The sequence below is a fragment of the Emydura macquarii genome, unplaced genomic scaffold (genome assembly GCF_026122565.2).
Source record: "Emydura macquarii macquarii isolate MOO-44397 ecotype Brisbane River unplaced genomic scaffold, CSIRO-AGI_Emac_v2 contig_2531, whole genome shotgun sequence".
Taxonomy (NCBI): Eukaryota; Metazoa; Chordata; order Testudines; family Chelidae; genus Emydura; species Emydura macquarii.
The window spans coordinates 6,721,397-6,735,895 of record NW_027132668.1 but is presented as its reverse complement, the minus strand read 5'-3'; the positions used below and the strand labels follow the sequence as shown (position 1 = coordinate 6,735,895).

Genomic DNA, 14,499 nt, shown 5'->3' with positions numbered 1-14,499 from the left:
AGGCTGCAAACTCCATTTGGAACGTGCAGTCTTTTGCCTTCTCTCTCTCTATGCTCTGTTTGCCTCCATGCTGGGTTGAAAGTTCCAAAGGCTGGTGGCAAAAGAACAATAGAGGGTAGATGACTTTTGCATACCCGATCATTGGAAATCTATTCACTGTAGACAAAAGACTGAACCCTGCCCAGAAGAATAGAGTAAGCAGAGGGAAGTCAGCTTGGCAACGAAGTCACCAGACACATGGGGAGCTCAAGGTTTTAAAAGGGCAGAGACTAGTTTGCTCTGGGATCCATTTTCTCTAGTCCATGAGGGACAGACCCATTCACCATGTGATAGCCCCCTGCTTAAGGCAGGAGACATTCTGCCTCACTACCATCCTGGACTCAGATGAGCTCATGAGGGAAGAGTGTGATAGAAAATGAGAGATATTGCAGTTTTCAGAGAGTTATTGTGTTGCATGATCTGTACTCTCCTATGGTTTACATGATTAAGAATAAAAGAGCATAAAGGTGTTAGATTGGGTAAAGTGTGTGTTTTGACTGCTTCACAACTATTGTGTCCCCCTGAGAGAGTTAAACTGTAACCAGAAGCTTCACACCCTTGGGTGGCGTTCTGGGAAAGGGACACGTTTAAGTTCCAGGGAATCTGAAGGGTTAAGCGCTGCGTCCAGACAGGCTAAGCAACTGGACAGCATGTTCCGACACTTGGAGGGGATGCCAGATAGAAGGTCTGCACCATGTGAGTTTGCCTAGGGACCCCAAGATTGGGACAGTGGCTGTACTCCATTCAGGCTCCAGAAGCTTGGAACACCCTGGGATTCCAAAGCAACAGAGACTTGGATTCCCCTTATAGCACCACAGGTGGGCAGCTAGGAAGGGGCTCTCGCTAGGATAACTTACAGTTATGTAATGAGGACTTAAGCACCTGGTTTTCATTTCCAAGGACAGAGCATTTTTCAGACATAAAATTCAGGTATGCCATTTTGAAACAGTGGAAATTTCTGATCAAGAACAGGTGCTCTTGACTACACATCATGCTTCTGTCTAGCCTGTAAAAAGTAAAAATAGGCCAGATAATAAAATAAAATAAAATAAAATAAAATAAAAAAAGAGTGATCTACAGTCTTGTTGTTTCATACCTTAAAGTCTGAGTGTTATGTTCATGCATGCAAATCTGGATAGACAGAAGTCTTGTCTCAAAGAAAGATACTGGTTCTATTTACCAGGTTCTTTCACACGGTCTAATTCTGTAAAATTTACACTTGGTGAGTAGATAGCCCTGAGATTCATCCGGCAACTGCATCAAAACATATTTCTTCTCACTTCAAAACAACTAAAAGCAAGAAACCTGAAAGTCACTTTTGAGAGATAAAAGGGTCACACCCATTTATTTCCTGTGTGGTGGAAAGTAAGTTAATATAAAACTGGAAACAGCTTCTTCTTCTTCTTCTAATTTTTTAATTGAATTTTTGTGGTTACAATTTGCTGCACATACGCAGGCATTCTGAAACTTGCCAATGCTGAGTTTATTTACATGCACTTAGCAAAGAGACGAGTTGATCATAGTTAATTAATGCAGATGCTGGACAATGGGCACACTATATGTTAAACTAGTAATGTCTAACACAGCAGATCATTCTGTACATCATTTGAACGCTACTATCATAGTCTTTTTTTAAACCAGTTTACTAGTCTTTGCTATCTTCAACTCCCATCCCACAAGCTTAAAAATTTTTATCTCATAATCAGAGCCATATAACCTTAATCCAAGCTGTCTAACTTGCATGTGCAAATTTCAAAAAAATTGTTTTACACAGAATAGCAGCAGCCTTGGAGAGAGAGTTATGGGACAAGACTGTCACACATTCAATATTATGAAGACATGGACAAATAAAATAAAACAAAATAGCACATTGCCAGCTCTGATTTGGCATATGCTTCTATTTAATGTTAAAACACAGTTGAGTCTAATTCAGAAAGGTGGGGTGAAATCCTCGCCCTTTTAAAATCATTGGCAAAACTCTCATGGACTTCAACAGAGCCAGAATTTCACTCTTTAAATCTGATCTTTGGAACATAGCATCACCATAGGGTGGGCTGATAAAGTGCCTTGATAGCATCTCTTTAAATAAAACGTATCACCTACTTCAAAGCCGCCAGTTTTTCCCAGCAGTGCACAACATTTGATGCATTCCCCAACCTTACCTGTAATGAATGCTTTACACTACCAGTGGACAATCATGTGTGACATTCCACAACATCTGCTACCCAGGCACCAATACCTTGTACACAGTAGTTATAAATAATGAAATTAAGTTAAATGTAGTTAAATACACTTTCATAGCTGGGACACAAGTAGATATTTAGATACTTTAGAGAGATAGCATTTCTCAGCGTCAGCAGGCACAAAGTTAAGATTGTAGGTTATATGGCAAGGGTGGCCAAACTGTGACTTGGGAGCTGCAATGATGCATAACCAAATATTTGTGAATGCTGCATAACATTGGAAAGGCCAGACTGACAAAGGTGGGACTCAGGAATTCTTAACACCCAGCCCTGTGCTTAATCCAATAGATTATATGGCAAGGGTGGCCAAACTGTGACTTGGGAGCTGCATATGGCTCTTTTACGGTTAAAGTGTGGCTTGTGGATCCCCCTACGGCCCCTCCTCCTTTCTCCACCTACCAGACCTAGTTAGGGAGTTTGGGGCTTCTGCCCTGTGGTGGGTTGGTGGGGCTAGAGGCATCTGCCCAGCAGGGAGGGAGTTCTCAGGGCTTCAGGCCCAGGGGGCATGCCTGCTGGTAGCATGGCAAAATGCTCCACCTGGGTCCATAGGTGCTGGGTCCCTGCTGGAGCCAGAGGAATGGGAGCACTGATCTCCCATCCCCCTGACTGCAGAAGGGAGCCACTGCCCAAGGACCCAGGTGGAGCGCACGGGGCTACAGGACGCATGCAATTTCGCTGCTGCAGCCAGGGGGACAGGAGATCAGCGAGGAGATCCTCGCTGAACTCCTTCTGTATAGCTGCTGTGGGTGTGGGTGGGGGGAGGCAGGGGGTGGCTGCTGGTGGAGCAGTCAGGATCACCACGCTTGAGGAGGGGCAGGACTCTAAAAATCAGTGCCTTCCAGGTTGGCCTGAACTTAGCAGGCCAACCACGGTCACTTAGCTGCAGGCCATGTGCTTCAGTGTGTAGTGACCGTGACTCATCTACACTAGTGCTTTGTCTGAGTGTGTGACATATGGTGAGTAATTTGTAGGTGTAAAATAGTGAATGTAAAAATGAGCACAGTAGCATCAAAACGTTTACTTTAAATATGTAGTGATGTGTAGTCCTTAATGGTGTGTGCATCAATACATTTTTCATGAGACAGGTGGTCTTTCAGGGTTGTAAAAATGATATTTGTGGCCCTCGAGACAAAAAGGTTGGGAACCACTGAGCTAGAGCTTCTTGGCAGACATCATCTTCAGTCCCGAGATTAGTCAATTGTCGAAGCTTCTGGAGCCAATGAATGCATGGAGCACCATCACAAAGTCCACATTCAACAGGAAGCAGCATTGTCGCCTGGCCACTGTCATTATCTAGCTATCCAGGCACAACAGAGAACCCAGCAGAACTCCACAACTGCATGTCACCATGACAAATGGAATTCAGCAACCCTCAACTGAGGGCATTGCGATAGCTTTTGGAAAATTCTTCAGAATGTTTCCTTCTCACTAACATGAATGCAGTCTTGTCTATGTTTGGTTTCACATAACTTTTCTTCATCCTGTTGTTGCTCTCTCAGGCACTGAGATGTGGGGATTATCACACTGTCTGCACTTGATGTGAAGCTAGCTATATCCCACATGGGAGTTGATAATGTGTCACAAATTCCTCCTAAAGGTAAGGATCAGGAATAGATGTTTAATAGGAAAAGAAAAGATTGGGTCCTGAAGGATTCCACAATTGAGCTCTCTCAAGGATGAGCAACTTCCCGTCATGGCCCTGAGTTCTGAGAGAACTGAGCTAACTTAGCTCATGCAATTCTGCTCACCCAGCCAGGTCACTCAGGAAAGTCAACAGTTCCTCATCATCATCTGGACTGAAAGCTGCAGTACAAGCATGATTAGATGTCCATCACCCAGAGACAAAGCCAACTCTGGAGTTTATGTCCACTGGTTGGCCTTAATAAGCTGAATTTATAAAGCAGCACTTTAGAAACATAAGTTCCACGATGAATTAATTAGATAAATTTTTCCACAAATCTTAAACCAAATCTATTAGGCAACAGGGCTACCTAGACAAGTCATGTAGACCAAATTTTTAAGCAACATCCACTAATTTTGGAAGCCCAATTTGAGACCTTTAGGTTCGGATTCAGAAATGTCAAGCATCCGTAACTTTAACTGAACTCAGTGGGAGCTGTGGATGCTCAGGGAAACTCTGAAAATCAGGCCCCAGGTGTCTCAATCTGGGTGCTCAAGAACTGAGGCACCTGAGAATTGAGGCAGCCATCAGCTTCTGAATCTGTAAAATGTGGTAATATTTACCTACCTGTAGCTGTGAATATCTTAAATCCTGCGCATTTTCAGAATTCATTTATAGTAAATAATAGCCCCAGATGGGAAATGGAGGCTAGGATATGTGATTTTCAGAACATACTATAGAAAGAATTATAATCCAGGTTTTCTGACTTCCAATTCTATACCTGATTCTGGCTTCTTGTACGACCTTTAGCAAGTCACAACCCCTCCGACTGACCGTTTCTCATCTTGAAAATAGGGGGATTGACACTAATCTATTTCATTAGGGTGCAATGATGCATAACCAAATATTTGTGAATGCTGCATAACATTGGAAAGGCCAGACTGACAAAGGTGGGACTCAGGAATTCTTAACACCCAGCCCTGTGCTTAATCCAATAGATTATATGGCAAGGGTGGCCAAACTGTGACTTGGGAGCTGCATATGGCTCTTTTACGGTTAAAGTGCGGCTTGTGGATCCCCCTACGGCCCCTCCTCCTTTCTCCACCTATCAGACCTAGTTAGGGAGTTTGGGGCTTCTGCCCTGTGGTGGGTTGGTGGGGCTAGAGGCGTCTGCCCAGCAGGGAGGGAGTTCTCAGGGCTTCAGGCCCAGGGGGCATGCCTGCCAGAGCTCGGGGCTTCAGCCCTGCAGGGAGGAGGGGGGTCTCGGGGCTTCCGCCCCATGACAGGCACCTGCTGGGGCTCGGGGCTTCGGCAGGCACGCCCCAGGGGCAGAAGCCCCGAGCCCTTTCACCATCCAGCCAACAGGTGCGCCCCAGCTCTCATACTTTGGAAGATTGTTGTATGCCGTTCGGAGGGTCAGTAAGTTTGGCCACCCGTTATATGGCCTCTGGGGACAATCGCCAGAATGTTTAAGTGCACACTAAAGGGGATTTTTTGCATGATTCAGTGCGAACAATTGTCAGTCACTTGAAATTTCTAGTACAGTTTTGAGGAGAGAGGGAAACAAAGGAAAATGAATTGAGTAACCATATTACACAAATATTTTTCACTAGTTCTGTTAATGTAAACATATTCCATGCTTCAACTTCTCCCCTAATAAATGTGTAAAACTAACTTTCTAAAAAGAGATACAACTGAGATACCTATTGTAAGTACAAATCCAGCCTTTGTTTTACCCCTTTTGTTGGATAACCTTCCCCTTATACAGCAGTCCTCACAGAACATTTCCAAGTCTGACCCCCACTATAGTGGAAAACATAAACATCTCTTGCAATATATTCTAACAAACCTTACATGAAGAGTTTAAGTAACAGGGTAAAGTGCTATTCATATTTTTGCTAGTTGTAATAATTGCTTATCACAGGAACCAGAAAGAGCTTTTAACAATTTGGTTTTTATAAACATACAAACAGAGGAAGGGATAAACAGCACAATCATAAACAGTAATGCTTTCCAGCTAACATTATGCTCTCACTATCCTCAGACTAGAATATTTCACAAAATAGGTCAGAACTTCAGTAACAAATTATCAGTGTTCTCCTAGAAAGTATCCTTGGTCTAATAAAGTTCCCAGAGGCAAACTGTGTATCAATATTATAGCAAAATCAAAAGGGCTGAGTACTATGCAAATATTGGCTCACTTCAGGTGATAAATTATACGGGAAAGTTTTCATATCCTATAGGAAATAAACACTAATACAATCTATTGTCTTAAACTACTGCCACAAAAGCCTTCTAGGTGAGAAGAAGAGAGAAGTGAGGGTAAATAAAATAGATTTTAATGCCTTTAAAAGTCTTTCTGTGATGACAAGACACAAAAGGATCAATATTTTACCAAAGAATGTTACAGACTGAACTGGAACAGCAGTTATGACAATGCCTTCATCTCATGTCCATAATTGTAGGTTATCAAACTTCATTTTTTGAAGTAAGTAAAAATACCATATGCTAAAATCTATGTAGACGTATGTTTCACTGAATATAGTACATACATCCAAAATGCATGGCTATAGAGTATGTCTTATATACAGTACACACATTCATTTTCCTGTACATCGTGTGCATGCACACTCACATGCAGATCAAAAAGCCAATATATATGCAAAAAGCTATACTACACAGTGGTACCTGGGTAACATTTCCCCATTCCATGAATATGAAAACACTGCACTATACTCAGACTGCAGTGTCTAGGGCACCTATACAAATATTCATTGTTTGAGGTGACCTACAATGTTAAATTCTTATTTAATGAAAATATTTGTTATTTAAGAAAATGGAATCTGGTTCAAAGTAGGCCTAGTAGACACAAAAAGGAGCCATTAGAAAGATGTCCCTAAAATCCACGTTTGCCTGGATACCAAAAAAGTTAAAGGAAAAATTTGATTCTGGACTCTTTTTTAAAATGTTCTAAGATTCCAATTTCTGACGGAGCACTCTCTAAATAGCATGCTTCCCTCTTCTCTCTCAATATATTTTATAACGTATTTTCTGCTCCTTGTTGACATTTAAGAGTTTTCCCAAGCAAAGGAGAGTATGACTAAACAGGAGATCAGTATAACTGACTACATGTAGAAAGCTGTCACATGCACAGAGTTCAAAATTACCAAATATTTTTTCTTGATAACATTCCATTCATTAAAGGCAAGGCTGGCAGCACCACCTATTATTAAGGTTATCACCTTTATAAGACCTTGCACAGGAAACCTTCAGTTCTGGTACTTCCTAACTTCTGAGTGCTTGAATTTGTAAGCTTAATAATGTTCTTTTCTCACAGTTTTGTGTGTGTGTGTAATAATAATTTTAAGTGACACTTGCAACCATGATTTTCAAGTTACTGAACAGTTACCTGCAGGACCTTCAGTCTATTTAGTATTTTGTAGCTAACCATCCTACTTCACACTACCCCTATAGTTTATGTAGCTTTAACCATATGGCAATTTACAAAAGTCTAGGGTTGAAATCAATACAAAACTATATGGGTGAAATTGACTTCAATGGACAAAGATTTGACCTTGTAACATCAGAGTTTAAAAAAATACACACACACACACACACACACACACACACACACACACACACTTTAATTACAAATATCGATGTAACTTCAACTGTAGTAATTAATGACACTTCCATATTTATGCCATCTTATTTGCTGAAATTATTAGACAACCAAGAAGTTGCAATGGTGGCATTTTAATATACCTTGACAAGGGAAAAATCTCACCTGCACTTCTGAATCAGCATCAACATGTTGTAGTTGAAACCATGTGTCTCTGTTATGGTACTTCTGCAGATCTTCCTTCTGTATGGCTACTTTTCCTGGAAACATAATAAATCAAGAAGCATTGTTTAAGACATTACGGTTCCACACAGGTTAATTTCAGTAGGATTTCAATTTAAAGCTTTTTCAAATCAGTGGTCTAATGACTATCCCCCACAATCAGGGCTACAGAGCTACAAAAGACTAGAAAGAAAATGCATTAATTTTCTTTATGCCAAGAGGCTTTTTCTACTTCACATCATGAAAAACTTTGAAATTCCTTACAGCATACTCACTTAGCAGGCTGGAGTATTGTAGAGTATCAGTCTGTTTATGACTGGGTTTACAGTAAAATACCATGATGCTACAATAAACACCTGTCAGAAACTTGAAAACCCTAAAGGCATTTTCCTGCCATTTTAATTTTAAAGGCAAAGCTCCTCAATAATCCCAATAGAAAGTTCCAGGCGTTGTCGTAGGTTTGAACTCACAATTAGACTAGTGGATATGGCTATAATACATGCATTTTACTTTATTTGTGTAGCATAAAGCACTGTTGAATCAGAGGACACACCAAGTCATGACCTTCAGGTTTTAATTCCAACTCTGCACTAGCTGGCTGTGAGACTCTGAACTTTACACATAACCAATTTTTAGCTTGTAAACTGACAGAGGCTAAGATACAGATACTTTACTCACAAGAGTTTGGAGGCTTAAAGTTTATAAAGACCTTTCATACTACTAATAGAGAGCCATCCATTTGAGGCCAAGAATCATTATTCACATATACAGGTACACATTACTTCTAAATTTACATCAAGGAAAATACATCTGAGTGCTACCCTTACATTTTAACTCCCACTAAAGCTTATAAAGCTCCCTTACATTTTAACTCCCACTAAAGCTTAGCTAAAACAACAGGACCTAATTTCATGTGTGTTTTGAGTTGACATATAAGCACTAAGGCGCAGATTTTTAAAGACACTTAGATACTGTTGCACTCAGTGCTGCAATGCCTAACTGATTTAGGAGCCCAAATCTTACCTTCAAAATGGATTTAGGCACATAAGAGTCTAAGTGCCTAAATCCTATTTAAAATGAGATTTAGGCTCCTAAATCAGTTAGGCATGGAAACACAGAGTGCAGCAACGCCTAGACACCTTTAAAATTATGGGCCTAAGGCTGAAACTTTCACCTCACCCAGATGGTCATAAAGGGGATTGTATAAAGTACTCTCTGATGGGCAGTGAAACCTTTTCAGAGGGTTTATTTTTTGTGTTTACAGATCAGCTGTACAAAAGGAGGATTGATGGCCAGCTCCAGAAGACCATGTGATTCTCAGAGAGCAGCGCTGGGCTAGGTGGTTTCCCAGGGACTGACAGAGGGAAACACAGTGAACAAAGTGTGTAAGTTGTGAGAGAAACAGATGCCCAAGATAGCTGCCTCTTGGTGAAAGGGCAGTGGCGTTTTAGCTGGGGTTTCTGCAAAAAACGAATCAGGACTTGTGTACAGTTTATAAATAAAAAAATTACTTAGAAAATACCCTGTCACTGATTATCTTTCAATGGGAAACTGACCTGCAAGGCCTCCAAATCTACCATGGCTTGGCAAAGGGTCAGTGATATTCCTATAGTGCACAAAACTAAAGCTCATCTACCTATAAATATTATTTCCAAAGCAGAGAATAAACAAACTAACACACTCGAGTCACTTATCTTGTTGACACACCCTTACAAGCATTGATTTCGTACAAGCAAACATGGATGAGTATTTTAAGTTCTTACAGAAATTTTATGATTCATGTTTTGAAATATCCCCCAACCAGAGTTCAGCCTTTTTAGTACCAATTCCTAAAGTACCTTTGCTTCTCTCCACAGCCTGCCCCCAGACTCCTGTCTCTGGCCCGCTGCTCCTAAGTCTGTTCTGTGCCATCTCCGACTCTCCCTCCTGACCTGAGCCCTCTGACCTCAGTTCAGTACTTCCCCTTCCTGTCCTTTGGAGATCATAAACCCCTCTACTGGCTGGATGTTAAACTGGAGATTAACACAGTGCCAAATAATGAGCCACACGGTTTGTTACAGTATTTTTATTGGACGTGGAGAGTTAATGACTCTGACTTCGCAGAACACCAATCATTAAATTGCCCAAACCTACAGTGTAAAATGGAAGATATTTGAATTACTTATGGGGAACAAAGAGCAGATGAAGTTACACTATTGGGAATGTATTTGTAAATGAATTATGGGTATGTATTTTCTAAGCTTCATTTGTTCAATTTCTAAGCTTCAATTGTTATGGTCAAATGGGCAGCACCTCTAATGAACAGGTGAATACAGTATGTTCACATATGACCTCCCAAGCCTTTCTTTGGATTCTCATTTGAAATTGTTCATTCACTTTCACTGCGGGTTATCTTTATGATACTCTTCTAATCCATTGCAGAAATTCTCTAGCCAGACACGGCATGTAATGATTACTTCACAAGCAACATCCTTGGCACACTTTCATCAGCCAATTCCATTCATAGTCACCTTCATTGCATGGAACTTTCCCACAGAAACGCTCGGGCAATTTAATTAACATCAGAATATTAACAGCACAAATGCTAACACATTATACAGGCCTTAATTCTCCAACTGGATCTGTGCAGAGTTCTGACGACTTCTTTGGAGCTCCAGTAGTGCCCTGCTGCACAGATCTGACTACAGGAGCAGACCTGTAGTATATAACTACAGTATAAATATTTTTGGACAGGGAATGCATTCATCCAGCACCAAGTGGGTTAATATGAAGATACAACTGTTTTGATCAGTAAACTGAACAGTCTTACTTTGCTGCACACTCAAATGCAGTTCACTCACTGTGCCTGTGTTTCTCCAGAAGTGAGGTTGCAAGTGAAAGTTAACAATAATACACAGAAGCTAACATTTTCTCTCTTTGTTATTCTTTTCTCTCCCTTCTTGTGTGTATTTGTCTTGTTTTGTCTTTTTCAGGAAACAGGAACAGACCTTCAGCAACAGCACTAGCCCATCTTTAACTTTTTCTCTTTTCCCCAAAAGTACATTTATTACCATTTTGAATACTATCTTAGAGTCTGTCAAGCAGGATTTATTGATTTCTAAATACTTTCTAAAGCTAAAGGGATAGAGTTAACATGAAAGCTTTACTTCGCACTTTATATTTCAAATGCTCTAACTGTTTTTCTTTCTTTTTGCTGAATCTTTAATAAAAGCTTAAAAGGATTTGTGATGGTGTTTGCCATGTACTGCACAACCTGAGGTCTCTGTACGTGGAACCCTGTGCCTTGTTTAAAACTGGAAAGGTTCTTACTGTTAACACCTTTGACTCTTTTGGTCCCATTTATTCCATTTAAATTAATGCCAACCCACCTCAGATCACATACTATAATATTAACTCTTCCCTCACTAGAGGTTCTAGACTTTCAGCACTTCCTTTGACAAATACAAGAAACTACTATCCCAAACCTGCACAACTATAGGTGTTGGGTACTTTGGTAAAAGGGTGTGTGCAAAAGATGAAGTTGACGGGACAGATTTAAAGCTGTGGGAACAGGTAAGTTATGGGCCTAAGAGTAGAGAAGTAGAAAGTAGGTATTGTTAGGCAGCATAACTTTTCATTGCCTTGCTTTTGTGGTTGTGTGTCAGCTATGTAAACCCTGTTTCACAATAATTTTTGTGTATTATTTTATTTATAATACAAATGAACAATACATTTATTCCTTCTAGTAAGTATTAATTTCAAAGTGTAAATATAATTGAATAGACTGTACAGCAATTTATATCTCAGGCTGATTCTAGTTTGTGAGATGGTTTCTTAAAGTCTGTTTTTGTGTAACTCAGTCTCCTGTTTTCTTTATTTATATAGTGGCTATATTTATATTTGTTCACTATTTTATTACTCCCTTATATGCCTGGTGGATAACAATCACGGCTCCCTACTTCTGTCCAATGTATGATAAAGGCAGCATTAGTTCTCTCCACCTATAATCTTGGCTTTTCCTAGTACGGATTCAGTGCTCTACATAAAACTTCCCTCTGCTTACCTAATAATATGTTTGGTTTAGCACTGGATTCTTTTTTTGTCTTCCTTCAAGCCAAGAGCAGATGTCTAGTGGAATTCAAATGTGACGATGAGGACTTTGTGTGTTTCCTCGGTTCTAAACTGTAACAGTTCTAAAGATTTGCATCTCCTCAGCTTTGAAGTATTCATCTGAGAAAGGCACAGATTTTCAGCAAACATGCCAACACTGATGGAGGCGAGAGAAACTCTGCCTCCATTCCACTAGATTGGACAGAATGCTCCGTGAGTTATGGTGCCTACCCAGAGCAGCAAATTCATATCAGGATACACCAGAATTAGAGATAAAGAAACTAATTTGCCTTTACCAGACTAAGCAGTGAGGAGTGGAATGGAGGGAAGAATGCAACCTGCCAGAACTCCCTGATCCACAGATGGTACATTTCACGCCCAATGAAGAAAGCTTTGCAGAGGCCACAAAGGTCCAAAGTAGCAGTAATCAATGTGGGGACCACACAGCAGAGAGGAAGGATCTGCATAAAACCATATTAGGTCTATTTGCATGAGTTGCTTGCCCATCTAGGTAACACCTTAGTGGGTCCTGAACATACAACATTTAAGTACCACCTCCTCTCCCCTTACCACACCAGCCTAACCCACCCAGACAGCACAGACACGTTCTATTTGGGAGTAAGAGCTTCCTTCTCATGTAGGAGAGGGTCAGGATTTGGCCCACAGTGAAGTTATTCTCCCCACCCCAAAAGGCACTTCATTATGCACAGGATTTTGTTATATCCAGGTTCCAGCATGTGTAGTGCAAACACTTAGCAAACAAACAAACAAAAAACTTGCTTAAAATAAGAGTCCTCATGTTAGAGTTATGGGTGTAAGTTTCCAAAATAAATAGAATTTGGTAATCATTTTCCCCTATACTTTTGATTTAAATTGAGGATAAATAATTGTGTATCTGTCACATGAAGGGTATACAGTATTAACTATTCTTTTAGTGTTTGCTAAATGATCTGATGAGGTGGCATGTTTCCTATTTTTAACTGGTCTGTACACTCAGGGCCTTAGATCTGCATCCTGAGCTGCTCATTACACACATATGAGAATACCAGCTGGAGACCTAAAGTGGAGATGTTTTCCTTCAGTCATTCGTTTCAGGATTTAGCTGAGAGAGAAACCTTCTGCTACAATGTACTGCCATTATCCCAAACACACTCAAAACTAACTGTCTGTGAATTAAATTAAGGTTACTTACCTGTAACTGAAGTTCTTCGAGAGGGACGCTGCATATTCCCACTCATGGGATGCTCTGACCAGTACTGCCTAAATGGTAGAATTCTAGCAGTAGCCATTGGAGTGCTCACAAACCTCCCGCACCCATCCCTTCCGTGAACACTGAGGGTCCCAGGGTGAGGATTTTCAGTTCCTTCCCCCATGAACCCACGCTGTTTTAGTAAGTAGGACTCTGAGGTACCAGGGAGAGGCAGACGGGGAGTGTGAATATGCAAAATCTGTCTCTAAGAACTTCAGTTACAGGTAAGAAAACTTTAGCTCTCCTTCAAGTGTCCTCTACATATCCCCACTCATGGAATAGATTAATAAACAGTACTTTGATCCAGGATGCTGGGACCATGGAGTCCTAATTAAATAGGAACTGCAGGACTTCTTTACCAAATCTTGCATCAGATCTATATTCTAAAACTAAGGAGTAGAGTTTAGTGGAAGTGTGAACAGAACACCTCTACATATTTCTATCAGAGGAACGTGTCTAGAAAAAGCCATAAAGGCTGCCTTCAATCAAGCAGAAAGTGTTCTAACTCCCTGAGGAAGGGGCAACCCTTTCAGTTCATAAGCTACTTTAACACATAATCTAACCTATCTTGAAAGCACTTATACAGAAATAGCTTTTCCCTCATTCCTTCTTTCATAAGCAATACATTTTGGGGCTTTCTAATTTGTTTAGTCCTATCTAAATAAAAGGCTAAAACCCTTCTAAGATTGAGTATATAACATAGCCTCTCCATTATAAGTATAGCGTTTGGGGAAAACACAGTAACATTATGAACAGTTTATTATATGAAAATCGGATACCACTTTTGGTAAAAAAATTGATTGCATACAAAGAACTACTTTATCTTTATGAAAAACAGTAAATGGCTGATCAGCCATTAATGCATGTAGTTTGCTTATAAGTCTTACAGAGGTGAAACCTAACTTCAGTGCCAGGCAAATTGGTTGAAACTATAGTAAAGAACAGAATTATCTGACACATGGATGAACATGGTATGTTGGAGAAGAGTCAACACGGCTTTTGTAAAGGGAAATCACGCCTCACCAATTTACTAGAATTCTTTGAAGGGGACAACAAGCATGTGGACAAGGGTGATCCAGTGGATACAGTGTACTTAGATTTTCAGACAGGCTTTGACGACGTCCCTCACCAAAGTCTCTTAAGCAAAGTAAGCTGTGATGGGATAAAAGGGAAGGTCCTCTCCTGGATCAGTAACTAGTTAAAAGATAGGAAACAAAGGGTAGGAATAAATGATCAGTTTTCAGAATGGAGAAAGGTAAATAGTGGTGTCTGTACTAGGACTTCAACATATTCATAAATGATCTGGAAAAAGGGGTAAACAGTGAGGTTGCAAAATTTGCAGATGATACAGCAAAGAGTTACAAAGGGATCTCACTAAACTGGGTGACTGGCAACAAAATGGCAGATGAAATTC

General features: G+C 40.4%; 1 protein-coding gene across 1 annotated transcript in view; it reads right to left on the bottom strand.

Moving 5' to 3' along the window:
• Positions 1-14,499, bottom strand: part of RASA3 (RAS p21 protein activator 3) — a 198,084-nt gene that overhangs the window by 87,366 nt on the left and 96,219 nt on the right. The window contains exon 4 of the mRNA XM_067563637.1: positions 7,691-7,785. Coding sequence (XP_067419738.1) covers positions 7,691-7,785 — 95 coding nt within the window. The remainder of the gene's footprint in view (positions 1-7,690; positions 7,786-14,499) is intronic.